Source organism: Acanthopagrus latus, chromosome 11 (assembly GCF_904848185.1).
Source record: "Acanthopagrus latus isolate v.2019 chromosome 11, fAcaLat1.1, whole genome shotgun sequence".
NCBI lineage: Eukaryota > Metazoa > Chordata > Actinopteri > Spariformes > Sparidae > Acanthopagrus > Acanthopagrus latus.
In genome coordinates this window covers 15,976,767-15,990,864 of record NC_051049.1, presented here as the reverse complement: position 1 = coordinate 15,990,864, position 14,098 = coordinate 15,976,767, and the positions used below count along the sequence as shown (strand labels likewise).

The 14,098-nt window shown below is 40.9% G+C and overlaps 1 protein-coding gene across 5 annotated transcripts in view; it reads right to left on the bottom strand.

The window, feature by feature from the left end:
- The window catches only part of ttll7 (tubulin tyrosine ligase-like family, member 7), a 73,596-nt gene extending 59,608 nt beyond the window's left edge, over positions 1–13,988 (bottom strand). For 2 of the 5 annotated variants that reach the window (XR_005077881.1, XM_037115520.1), the window contains exons 1-6: positions 13,698–13,985; positions 6,857–7,263; positions 6,267–6,398; positions 3,897–4,018; positions 456–523; positions 28–186 (exon numbers count right to left, since the gene is read on the bottom strand). Coding sequence is in view for 4 of the 5 variants with exons in the window: in XM_037115520.1 (XP_036971415.1) it covers positions 28–186; positions 456–523; positions 3,897–4,018; positions 6,267–6,398; positions 6,857–6,881 (506 nt within the window). In the remaining variant the exon portion in view is untranslated. Of the gene's footprint in view, positions 1–27; positions 187–455; positions 524–3,896; positions 4,019–6,266; positions 6,399–6,856; positions 7,264–13,697 lie in introns of all 5 variants that reach the window. The other 3 variants (XM_037115521.1, XM_037115524.1, XM_037115522.1) reach the window with 3 other exon arrangements.
- Positions 13,989–14,098: the final 110 nt, after the last annotated feature.

The following is a 14,098-nucleotide window of genomic DNA, read 5'->3' as shown; positions in this document are numbered from 1 at the left end:
TGGGGCACTTGCCAGCCTCTGACCTACCCATGACCCATGGCTCCATTGGCGGGTTTTACGATAAAGGTCTTCTGCTTGCGTTTCCTGCGTAGCTCCTTGACGTAGTTCTGGAACTGAGTGTACTCGGCAGGGAAGATCCAGGTTTTGGGTATGAAGCTGTACTCTTGAGGCTGGCACTTGATCATTCTGGAGAAACAAAGAAACAGATTGTGTGGGGGTAACTTGAAAACATTTCACACTTTTAGAATCATCTGATGTACTTTTACATTTTTATTAGAGTAAAAATGAATTGTGTGCTTTTACAGCAGTTTCTTCCACTTTTTTTGGCCACAACTACTCAGTTGTAACTTCTTAAAGAACTAGCTGGCTGAAAACTCAGCTTTGAAAAACTCTTGTTTTTGCACATCTGCAACTGAACCAAAGTGCTGTTGTGTGTTTAAAGAGAGAATACTTACTTGGACATGTTTCTTGCGAGGCAGTCTTTGCGGCAGATTTCGCCCATGCCAGGGAAGTGGTTAATTCTCTGCAGAGGGACAAGCAGACATAATAATGTTGTTATGGTCATTACGCCACTCAATTCCACCCCCACCCCTTCATAAAAATGAGCACATTAAAGGCAGCAACCTGAAGTGAGCTTACAATGTTCTGACATTTATGCCCAATTACGGACTCAAAACAAAAAGGTGACGCTGAGACCTTTCTCAACCCTTATTTAGTTTATCCTGTTTTTTTAATACTATTTAAAGGTTGGGGAGGGGAGAGGCGAGAAAAAAAAAAGACGATCAATCTCAACTCCGAGGGGCCGAGGTAATTGGTTCTGCATCGCAAGCTCCTGCAGTGACAGTTGAATGAATTGCTTTGAATGTGCCGAAAGGGGGGTGGGGGGTAAAGGGAAAACTCTGGGTTTTCTGTATTCTTTGACCAAATGAGCCTGAACAGGGGCGTTAATTAGGCTCGTATGAACTGAAACTTGACAGCAAACTCTCACAGTACATCACTAAACGGAAAAGAGGGAAAAATTAAAAGAGGGAGAGAGAGAGAGAGGAGAGGATGGAAAAAAAGAAAGCAGTGTAAAAGGATCCTGTGATTATTATCCAAACGAGACAGACATAATTAGGGATTCGGAAGAGATTGCACAATTATGCCAATGCCGTGAGACGACGTGGCTTGTGAGGGGAAATCAAAACCAATTGTTGAGGGACTTCTACTTTTCTACTGAGAAATCTCATGGAACACCACAGCAGTGCGGAAGAATAAGTGAAAACAACCGACAGCAAATCACTAATTCCATGTGACACATTAGCTGCATTGCTACATGTTAAGCTGTTACAGTATTTTCAATATTCAATCTACTGAGCTGAACTCTTGCTGCCCCTGTCCTAACAAGCCGTGCTCTGAGTAGCTTGTGATTTAATCAATCATTAGTGCCCAGTATAATCAAATAAGCACTCGGGAAGATTGATGGCTAACGCTTGAAGCAGCAGCAGCAAGTTCACTCAGCAGGACGTGGAGGTCAGATAGAGGTAAGATCACTCTCAGGTTAGTGCACAGAACTAAGAGAAACCCTTGTTGTTTAGGCCAGTCTTGTCAACATCACCAGTGACATCTGAAACCTGACCCCCACCCCATGCTGTTCACAACTTGTCAGTCTACCTGACAGTCTTCTCATCAGTCTCTGTGAGTGTAAGCTCTGTTGTTCCCTCTCACTCTGTCCACCCCACTTTCCTATCTCCTCTCTCATGTCTCTCTCTTACCTCCCAGGGTCTGAAAAAGGCACAGTAGGTACACTTTTTTCCTTTCTTTACATTCTTGGTCATTCTTAAAATTGTTTTACTTAAAGGAGACATGTTCCACTCATTTTTGGTTAGTACTAAAATAGGTTTACATGCTGTAATGGTAAAAAAAACACATCAATTTCCTCATACTGTACAGTGCTGCAGCATTTTATTCCCACTCTGTCCGAAACGCTCTGTTTTCGCTCCTGTCTCTTTAAGGTCCCACCCCGCCCACCCAACCCCCTTTGATTGGTCAGCTCAGACCTCAGACACGCCAGAGCTAGCACCACTAACAACAACAGAGCATCGGTGCTAAATCAATTGTTATGAACTAGCATCAAGTCTTAAATTATGTAAATGTGTGAAATGGTGACATGGTGTCAAATTCAAATTCACAGAATTAAAGGCAGTCTTTTCTGTGGAATGAGTGTGTACAAGAACACATTGAAGGCAAGAGAAAAAATGAAAAAGCACAATAGTTCTTCTTCCATATGAATAATCTTCACTCTCCCTTTTTTCCCCCACTCCATCTTTCCCAAATTCCTCAATATAACATCAACTTTCCATTCACTCTAATCTCTTTTTTTCTTATATTATCAGAATTCATAACCTCCACTGGAGACAAAAAGAAAAATGTTAGCCAGGGTAGTGTGAAAACACCCAATAAGCCCTGGATGTGGTGGTGAAGTTGGAGCCAGAGATACCACATTACACAAAAAATAATTTGCCTTAATTAGATTGAGGAACCTGAGCAACGGTCTTGATGGAAACTGTTCCATTTATATACATTGTACGGTCATGCAATATTTTCCGTATAATGTCAACAGGTAGTGCTAACAGTGAGTAAGCAATATACAAATGTTGTTGCAACAGTGTTTTCCTCGGAAAACGGCAGAGTAACCCTTAACACCTGACAATTTTACAGCCATTACATATGTGATGTTGAACTGCATCCCGTAAAGCCAGTGTGTGTCTGTGTTTGTTCACTTTCTTTCTAAAACTTGATAAAAAAACAAAACAATGTTGCAATAACCCAGTCTTCTTTGCTGGTCTGCACTGTGTTGTTTTAACTGTTTGGTAAGACTAATAGGCATCAGGGTGATCATTTTTTTAATTTTAAGTGTCAATTAGAAAGATAAGTTATTATTTTTAATTTTTTTTTGGCCTTTCTGGCTTTATTGACAGTACAGCTTGAAGAGAGTGACAGGAAACAGGGTAAGGGAGGGGAGTGACGTGCAGCAAAGAGACCCGGGCCAGGAGTCAAACCCAGATCCACTGCAGAGCATCAGCACATGGGACGCGCACGCAACCAACTGAGCTAAGCGGCGCCCCAAGATAAGTTATTTTTTTAATTACTAGCTTACCACATTGTAGGCATGTGCAGTAAGTCAGCAGTATGTCAGTAATACCACAACAATATCTGGTAACAGTTTAACCTCAGGTTAAATTGATGTTCTCCCAATACAACTGTTACAATTCTAATTTAATTTAACATCACAGTTATCTAGTATTTTGTTCATTCTACAATAGCACCAAAAGCTGTTTCTGGGGAATGCTTTGTGCTGTAAGAAGTTACAAAAATCTGCAGAAAAACTATGTCATGTTTATTCAGCTCCAACTAGGAAAATCATTTCATTAAAATTCTCCAAGCATAGGAGAGTTAAAGTAGCCTTCATGTTCATTTCATCCTTTAAATCCCTTTCTCCTGCTGCACTGCAGCATTTAACTTCGGAAGCATCTCGTTCACCTTTTCCCTTAAGGAATCCTTGGGGGGAGAAATCCCTTCTCGCCTTACCAACTAGTGCTATTGGAGGCAGGTTATTTTGGTTTTAACATTTGGTTTACCTCTTAAGTATGCGGAACACATGATCTTTTTCAGATCTGCTTGGTCAAGACTTTTCATTTCCACTTACACACATCCACTGGCAGCTTATCAGTATCATGGTCTTTGGCTGCTGGTGACTGAGCAGCTTTATTGGAGCATACTGTTAAGGTTAAGATCCAGATTTTCCTGTCCTGTGCAGCAATTGGATCTGACAGCCTTATTCTTAAGCTCTCGTCTCTAACCTCTAGGCTTCTACACACAGTGTGCTGACTTGACACGGTCGCCATGCGGTGTACCTGATAGTTCCTGAGCTCAGCGATTTTCTCATGCTGCACGGCCGAGTCATTCCAGATGAGGTTGGCAGTCTCGTCCTCATCTCGGGTCTTTATGAAGTCCATCTCATTGATGGCTATACGAACTGGGGAAAAACACTCACATTACATTTTATTCATCATATAAATAAACATTATCCACTCATTAAGCCATATCAATAATGTATGAAAGCACGATATAACTCTGACTCACAATCAAATATTTCTACTTTAAAGATCAATGTTTCACTCACACACATTTTGCTAGGCTTAAACTCTGTTTTTGCATACATTAAGAGAGAAATGACTTCTGGAGATGATAGATCTCACAGCCATATCTACCGTTCATGGAATAGTTGCAGAGCAGCCAATCGTAATGCCTCTCTTCAGAAAGATAAATTAATTGTCTGTAATGCATTCAAATCCCACTGGAAACCCCATAGTATGAGAGATAGGTGGCAAGCCCATTTGGACATTAATCCGACAACTATTCATTATTCAGTGAGTAATGAAAAATTCATATGCCCTAACGAAACGAGGTATTAATTAATTTCTCGAAAGCCTTAGCAAACCTGGAAGAGGCTTGCCTAATGTTGCATGATGGCAGTTGAATGGGAAAAAGGTGTTTCCGATGTAACTTCATCCATCTGATAACGTCGCGTGTTTTGCTAACTGGAACATGGAGGGTTTACAGATACCAGTTTGGTCTTTATAACTATAATCAATCTTACCCAACAGACATCCTTAGGGCCAGCGTTTGCATTCCCTTCTCAGTGAGCATAATTTCTTCAACTTTAACCTTTACCTGTAATACTATCAATTCTGAAACAAAAAAAGACAGCTGCAAAAAAGCTAACAGCAAAAACGAGTCATCCATCTGGCCCTTTGTGTTAATTTTCCTTCAAAATAGCCCCGCACTAACCTCAGAATGGCCACAGTGAGAGTCTCGTCACAGCGAGAAAACTGACTCACAGCTAGACTCCCATCTACATCCAGGATCCCAGCAGCCCCCAACTTGTACTTGCTGCTGCTGACTCCTTAGTTTCCTGGGTTGTAGTTCACCCCCTGAGAGCTGCGATACCACACAATATACTGAACATGTGCGGAGTGCTTACTGTGCTCTTTTGGCCCTCCTCAAAAAAAAAAACCTCACTGCCAAGTTAAATTACCTCAATAAAGATTTATGTATGTATGTATGTAAGGCCGAGCTGTCTCCGTGTGAACTGTTTGGCTGTACTGCAACTCTATTAGGTTTCATTTGCAACATTAAACAACAAACTAAAACAATCCAAGAGAGCAAATCTGATTTTAATGTTGAGACAACATTATGATCGGATTTTGCTGTGTTTTGAGGAAGCGGCCATGCCATACTAAGGGCTCTTTCCAAAATGATTACGCAGTTCACTGTGTCACAGTGCATTAATCCTAACGACAGGGCCACCTGCATTGTTGGTCTTGCTGACTCATGAAATTTTAATACAATCAAAATGTACATATGGAAGCTTGTAATCTGAGGCTTTTGTTTTATTCTAAATTCACTGTATGTAGATTTGACACAAAATAAGTTCACCAGACAAGACCATGATCTTACCATGTGTGCATAAATGACTATGTCATTTTGTGGATGACATTTTGATCAGAAGCGAGAGCTTTTCACTGACTAATTTTGTTATGCCTAAACAAACTACATAAACAAACACTCTTCATTTCCATGACTAAACAAACTGAATAAGCAAACTGACCTTAAAGGACAACAACATTTCATATTGTTTTACTTTGTTTATATGTGGCGGACCCTGCCACCTTCCTGGCTTCAAACAGTGTTCTGGGGACTTCTTTGTCCTCAGAGAACAGTTGTTTATTCAGTTACGAGAAAAATATCTCTGTTTTTGTGTTTTTACCATTTATGTTGTAAAGCCAAACTACATAGTGCCCCTTTCATCTTAATCGTGAATCCTTCTACGTAAGAAGTAAGGAATACCTAAAGTAATACTAATACAACAACTGAAACTGGAACCATTTCAGGCATGTTTTTCAACAGAAAACATCAATACTGAGATAATGTGCGGGCACATCAATGAAAAGATTTCATCAGCCATCTCAAAGAAAGCCTCTTTTCATCCTACACAAAGGATGAAAAGAGGCGAATTCTTTGATTAAGACAAACTCTTTGATCAAAAGGTGTCTTCTCTGTAAAGAGTTACATTTCTGTTGAGTATATATGCCAGTTTTAGCTCCTTTTCAAGCCTCATTTTAATCATTGTGTCCTCAATCTTTGCTGATCATTTGTATCTGTAGTTGTAATTACTGTAACTTTCAAAGTGTTTTAATGTCATTAGTAAAAGGTTACCGTACCAATCTCGTATTTGGTGCCAGCAACATTGGCTGTGATGGTGCCTTTCTTCTTTTTGGTGCGCACCTTCCTCTTCCCACTGCTCTGGTAGGAGCCCACAGATGGCCCGTTCACGGGGGACGCTCCTTGATCCTCTGGAGGAGGAGGAGGAGGAGACAGCATACAACAAAACTAGATACAGTCACAGCTTGTGCTCTGGACTGGGAGGGGAGCAAGCGTATTGTAATATATTTTCCTCATTTCTACAGGGGATTTAGTGGGGTTTGTTTATGGAGCCAGGGTGTAAATGAATTAGGCGTCTAGTTTGTTATAGCTGCATGCATCATGATCCTTTTATCATAATCTGTGTGTGCGTGTGTGTTTGTGTGTGTGTGTGTGTGTGTGTGTGTGTTTGCATGTGTGCATGTGCGTGTGTGTCTGCATGTTTGTGCAAGAGTGTGGGCTCTGCGCAGGAGAGAATCGTACTGACTGTGCAGGCAGGCTGTATATGAGCAGGTGGCCAGGTGTGTGTGTGTTTTATATGCCACAGTGTGTGTACAACATCTAACAGAATAATCCTGTCCCCGCAAAGCATTGGACCTCTCTTACTCACCTCCTTCATTGGGAGGGGAGGGCATCTCAGGAGCTGCAGCACTGAGGGGGCAAGCCAAGCTTTCTGCCAGGCTTGGCGGGGCGGGTGGGCCTCACAGGGTACTCTCAGCACCCTCCAAGGGCTCTCTCACACTCGCACTAGTTAGTCTTCCCTGTCTTGGGCTGTATGGACGATGTGGTTGAGGATGGCCCAATGGATCATCTGAGCATCTCCCTGGCGCCTTTCAGCAGCATAAAGAGCAGCAGCAAAGTCTGAGTGGGCTGTGGAGTTAGGAAGTGGGTAGCAGTGGTGGGGGAAGAGCGGGAGGGGAAGGGTCTCTCAAGGGTTTGCACAGTCCCAGCTTATTTACAGCCCCGAGAGGAGACAGGGAGGGGGGGGGGGGTGGACAGAGGGATGGATAGGAATGCCTGTAGAGAAGAAGAAAAAAATATTTTACAGCAGCAGAACAGTAGTAGCAGGTGGACTGCCCCTTACTGTGGATCTGTGTGTATTTTTTCAATGGACTGCAGTGCATTGGACATGCTTTTGATGTAAAGCAGCGGCAACAGGGGCATACAGGCCTATCACAGGCTACATCAGTCCATCTGACACTGAGCGTAACAGTTCAGTGAGAACTCTGTACAGCTCTGACACTGCAGTACTACTAATGAAATAATCTAAAGCTGTGTGATGTCCACTGGACTAATTGGTATTCCGCAGAGCCATTGTGAAATATTAATGTGGTTGTCAAGTTAAGGGTTTGCAGCATCTCACTGTGTCTCATGTCTGTGCCAGCTGGGTTTCATTGTATGGCTGAGAGGTCACTTCACTCAAACAGATGGCATCTTTACAGTGGTTTGTTAAAAGGATGCTTCAGGCTATGAACAGTGAGGGAAATTAACACCAGTCATCAGCCAAATCCTGTTATTGTTTGGCTGTGGTCTACTGTGTGTCTTCAAACCACTTTTGGATGCAGTACACTATTGTTGAGATGTCTTGTCACATTTAATTCTTTGCTGGCTGGGGCAGCTCAGTGACTCAGTGAGTAGTACTGCTGCCTCACAGCCAAAGGGGGACTGTGCTCGAGTCTCTGTCTTCATTGTGAGGGCTTTCCATGTACAAGTGGGCGATCTGACAATTTTAGATCATAATCAATCCCAAAGACATCCAACATCTTATTCAACTTAAATAAGGCAAATCGTACATGCTGTAGTATTTAATGTCCTCTTACTTATGTTTCCAAACTTCACAGAACCTCACTGACATCCATGCTATGTAAACAAGCCAAAAGAGTGACGTAGCCAACTATGGCTAAGTAACTAATTACTTCTTGTGGCTCTTTCTTTGGGTGGTGTAGTCTTGGGAATCCAAATTGAGTTAAAGCTAGTAGCATGGACGATGAGGAGCTTGTCCCAAAAAAGAAATATCATTGATGCAATATTGTGTTTAATGGTGCAAATTAGGGCTGCGGAGTTAATTGAAAAATAATCATAATCGTAATATGGAAAATCTTGTTCTCCAGATGTAATAAAACATGTTTTTCTGTACAGACACTAACAAACATATTTATATTAAAAACATTATGCTTTTAATATTTTTTGTGAAACTCGAAATTGTGATGCAAAAATCATTTTCCTCTCTAATTGTAAATTATATCAGATTTGGCCATATTTGTCAAAATAATCACAATAGGATTTTTTTTAGCAATATCAAGCAACCCTTTTGAAAATGGTAAAATCACAGGCTATCTTAAGTAAGCAACAGTTGACACAGCATTTCAAAATTGATGATTGATGTTAATTGTGCCTGAACAGGTTGTGATATTAGTTTTTAACCAGACAACTCACCTATATTTGCAAGTTCTCCTTTTGTAACTATGGGCTAAATTTGTCATATTTTCAAAGACAGCACAAGATTCAGGTGGACTAGAGACTCCAAACAGCCTCCAGGTCTGATACTGTGAGACTGTGTCCAGTAATGGACTGGCAAGCCATAAATTGTTTCCCAAATTTACAGCATGCTTGGAACAATTACAGCTACCCAGGTCCTTGCACGTCAAATACTGCGTGTAGCTGCTTTATTCTGAGTCAACAATGATTGATACTTATGGACTGAGGATTCAGAACCCCTGCCTCTTCTTCACAAATTAAATCTGAAATGGTTGGATAATCATTTTTTTTAATTCCCTTCAAATTGTTCAGATAAAATAAGATATGACCATGACCATATATTTCTCTTTGGTTTACCTGGTCCCAATTTGTTAACATATAGAACCAGTGACATGTGGTTTCAAGAAAGGATGCAGAGTATCAGGTGCACAAGGTATGGTCAAAGTTTTAACCATATACAACTATAAATCAGAGGTAAAACAGTATACAACAGCTACATCTACAATACACAGGCTTATGGTGCCTCTTTTGCAATTCATAAAGAGATCAACAGTAGCCTCTAGTGGTGAGAACACGCTTGAAATCCCATTTCTACTTGTACACTTACAGATACATCTGTAAGAGTACATGTGTACACATAAGAAAATATGCACACAGGCGGACTTGAATCCAAACCTATTGGTTTGATCAGCAACCTCCAAACAATTGAGAATGGGTAACAGTCCAATCGAATTACTTGATCAATCGGCAGTCTTCCCTGTCAGCCTCTGGTCTGCCTGTGGTAAGCACAAGACATTGATCCTGGGGAGGAATAAGATCAGCGCAGAGGGGGAGAGTAACAACAAAGCGTCGGAGTGATAAAGTGAGGCAAGCCATGCTGTTGACAACCAGCCCCTACCTCCCAGTGGTGTGCTGGATATCTGTACAGGAGGCTGGGAACTGTGTCTCTACAGGAGCACTGAACCTTGGTATCATGTAAACCCTCAGGAACAGTGGGGGATCTGATGGTCATATGTGATGCAACTAAATACCTACAAAATACATATAAGAGCTGTGATGTTATATTAATCATTCTGCACAGTATTGCAGGAATAATAATCCTAAAAATATTATTTTATTGATCTTTTTGTGTTTTACTAACATTGAATATCAACATCTTGATTGTTTTCCGCTATAGTTCACTCTCTAAATTAAACATAATTTATAATGTTGCTCTATATCCCCATTTATTAATGCTGTAAACAACACTGTTTCAGATCTTCATTTCAAATCGCTGATATTTTTCCAGTAATCTTGGGTGCAAAACTAAGGCTACCCAAATAACTGAAAGTGAAGCAGATGAGCATATAAAAATTCATTTTTCAAATATATGATCATGTGATTAAATTTATTTCGTTGCTCCTCTTCACGTGTCTGTCAACACAGATTTATGTTGAAGCGTGTTTGCCTGACTCCTACAAGGGCCACAGTTCAGGCTTTAATCGCACTGATGGATGACCAAGCAAAACTAGGCTCAGCCATGTTTTGCTCATTTGAGTTAGTAGTAGTGGTGGTAATCGACTGCAAGATAGCCTAGTTTTACTTGCATTCACATGATATGAGTGGGATTTACAATGCAGGCAAACAGATTAGATTACTGTGACTGGTAGCTTTTGTGAAACAGGTTTGGATTTAGATCAGAAACCACTGTCTCGAGTCATACCCTTTAAGATTACTTGTCTAATTAGTTGGGGTTCACCAATTCTTAATGTTGGTACTGATATTCACCTTGTTGACTGCTTTCACCTATCTGCAAATAAGATCACATTCACAGATGGCAGTGGCCGATGTTTATCTGTTTTTTTCCATCAATTTTACACTGGCACTTTTGCACTTTTTTTTCACTGAGTAGGTGCATTTAAACATTTGAACAGCTGGGTGATAAGGCTTTTAAGCATTTTTTTTTCAATCTTTACACAACATCTCACCACTGGTGCGTCCCTCTAGTCAGTTAGAAAAGACACAATATTCAGACAGACAGTACAGACAGTGTATACTCTGTCATATATATATCATACCATATTGTTCTGGAGCATCTGTAAGCTGTTGTACTTGGATATCCCTTTTTCCCCACTCTGTAGTTTCTTTCAGCCTTCTGGTTATTCTTTGTAATATGTTGGACGATTCAACGGGAACATATTTGTAAGCATTACTTGACCATATATTCGACTACTGGCATCATCACAACTAATCCCTCAGTGAAGTATTAATGACAAATTCTTTACCTAAACCCCTCTCACTAAGTCCAGTATTAATCCTCTGGTGCAATTAAACTTTTTCTCCAACAGAGGGAGGCAGAGGACAATCACAGCAGAGCAGAGTTGCATGGGCTGATCTCCCAGGGATGCTGAGCTCACACACAAAACAGAAAGGCTTCATTGTAAAGTCAGCTCTTCATGCTGCTCAGCTGCATCGCTCTTAGTTTCACAGCTTCTTTATGCATGACAAATGCATGTCTGTTTTGCAGGGAACTGTTATGCAGAATGTACCCTTAATTATCGAGCACAGGCTGTTAATGTGTGTGTCACGTTACTGTACGTCAAGTTTCTCTCTAGGAAACACATATGTTGTCTGCAGCGTTTAGTCTACAACACAAATAATTTAGGACACAATAACAGAAAGTAAAGTGGTTCTCGTTCAAATTAGAAACGTAGAAATTCATCTTCAAACAGATTTTATCCTGCTATCATAACAATGGCACTTCAAAAATACGGTGCCCCCTTTTATTTCACAAGCAAATCCAAAAAGACAGCACAAATAGCTTTACAAGAAGTGTGCCAACTGAAAAGCTGAACAAAAGCAGGGGGCTATTTATTCATGACAAGCGGTGTCACAACGCAAGTCCCTTCAACAACCAGCAATGCATCCCCGAGGGGTTTGTTTTATGTTTTTTCTGCCTTACATAAAACTACATCTTGAAAGCAGTCATCAAATACAGAATCAATAAAGAGGCTTGGGGAATCACCACTTAGCCTAACGTTGTGCTGAAAGTGCAGGATTTGTAGACACAGGTTCTTTTCTGTGCATGCAGCATGTCTTGGTCTTGCCATTACAGCAGTGCTGAGACCTCAGGGTATGTATAACCATTTAAAGGGCAGAGAATGAGACATGTTGTACAATTATGCATCCTTGACTGAAAAGCAAATGTAAACAAAAGAATTTTCAAGTACAAAATGGGCCTTTTGTCTTGTAAGTAGCATAGACTCTGTCACTAGACATTTTCTTACTCTTAAAAGGCACAACATTATCATCATGGTCTTAAAAATAACAGTATGATAGCAAGATCCCCTTTGTGAAAACAAGTTCTACTTCTATCTTTACATATCTGGCCACTACAACAACATTGTCCTCCCAGGAAAAATGAAAGCTGAGTTTACGGACTACTCTCACAGGAAAAGTAGCTGGTTTAGAATTGCCTGCAGATCTAAAATTAGCTCGAACCAGTGACCCAACTCTGGCTTCCTGCCTTCTTCCAGATATGAGGAGGAACAAGTGTGGGAGCTATCAGCCCACAGGGTACTGAAATACACCAACAAACAGCTGCGTGCTAAGCTTTGACTTTTTCAGACAGAAATCTACAGAAAAACAGGCATAATGGTCAAATGTAAAATTCAGCCACTGCCTTTGTAATGCTCTGAAACATTTATTTCGACTGCAATCCGGCCTGACCTTATTCCAGGTAAGACAAAGTGGAGCAAATAACTTATAGCTGTGACAATGTGTACAAAGTGTTTGTTCAAAAGCACTACAGTGTAGTAGAGTTCCTCTTGTTACTGGGTTTACTGTAAAGTAGATTTCCTAATACACTATTTAGTTTAAAAACTCTGTGCACATAGCATTAAAAGCATAACCATGATAAACAATGTAAAAGTCCATTCTTTTGAGTGAATGAAAAGCCCAAACGTGCAGCAACCAAGTCTAATCACCCAAATGTTGTCAGTGCAATATTGCAACAAATATATTTTATTAATCCAGAAAAAAACGTCAGGAGGCCAGCTGTAGCCTGCATGAAAATAAAAGATTACACACATATCATATCCATTTTAATAGCCTTATCTCTGGGATAAGTCCAGGAGGCAGGATGCCACCAAGAACTCATATGTTATGCTGTTATTATTATGTAATCCATCTGCTCTGTTGAGAATGGTCATCTCCAGGGTGCTATATCAGCATGTGGTCTCTAAGTGGCACACTGGACTACAAACAGACCAGACTAAATAAAATGGCTCTTCAAACACCACATCTCTATATAATTAACAAGGCTCTGAGTATCCACAGCTAAGCGTCAGCAATACAGGAGAAAATCCTTAAATGCACTTTCATATCTAGCCTGAGCTAAAATGCTATGCTACTGAAAGCAGCGAGGGGACCTATGCCTATCACAGCACAGCAGTCAATATGGTATCTTCCAGATCACTGGAAGGATAGCAGGCCATCCCCTTTTACGGATCTTGACTGTGTTTCAGGATTAGCGTAAAATGCAGATCCTAAATCTCTCATGCATTATCTTGGATATTAGGGAGTTTTCAGGAAATTGGTTGAGCTTACTAATTAAATGTCACAAAGCCCAGGCAGGTGCATTATTGCTATGTAATTACAGCTGCTAGCAGGCAGTAGCTAACGTCAGGCTGCTAGCCACTTGCATAGGTCAGGTGGAACGATCAAACAGGGAAACAATCTGGCAATGCTGCTTTTCAGTCAACTTGCTGACATCAAATGTGGCGCTACAGCGAAGTTAACGTTTAGCTGCCGTGGGAATGAGGGCGTTTTCATTTCCTTGCTGCTTCTAAATTAAATTACAAATATAGACCTGAATGAAACAGCGTCTAATATTTCAAAGGAAACACAATGACCCTGGGCTACTCTACAGTTAGCTTAGCCGCACTCCCTAGCAAAGGATGGAGAGACGAAAGCGGAGTAGCCGTTAACGTTACCTTATTTATTCCAGGCACTGGCAGTGCAGCTCTTTTGCTGGTCTCATCCGAACGACACAGTCGCCGTTTTTTTTTTAAAGGAGACACTGGCTCTATTTAGGGAAACCGTCCAGTCCCGAGAGTATTTTCAAGATTATAACAGTGTTTATGTGGTGTAATGGCGTTACTACTGAAGACTGACGTTGGTTGACAGACAAAAAAAATCAGTATCTTGTAGACCTCTTGTGTGCTGTGAGTGCTGGAGCGAGTCCATGGGCAAAACCATTCACTCCGTAGGAGGGGGAACCCGAGAGAAGTGCTGAAGTTTGCATTCCCAAACTGGCACCAACGTGACCGTGTGGTGTACTGCAGGGCGTGTACTATAAGTCAGCACGTATTATTTTAAACTCTTAGGAAGTTGC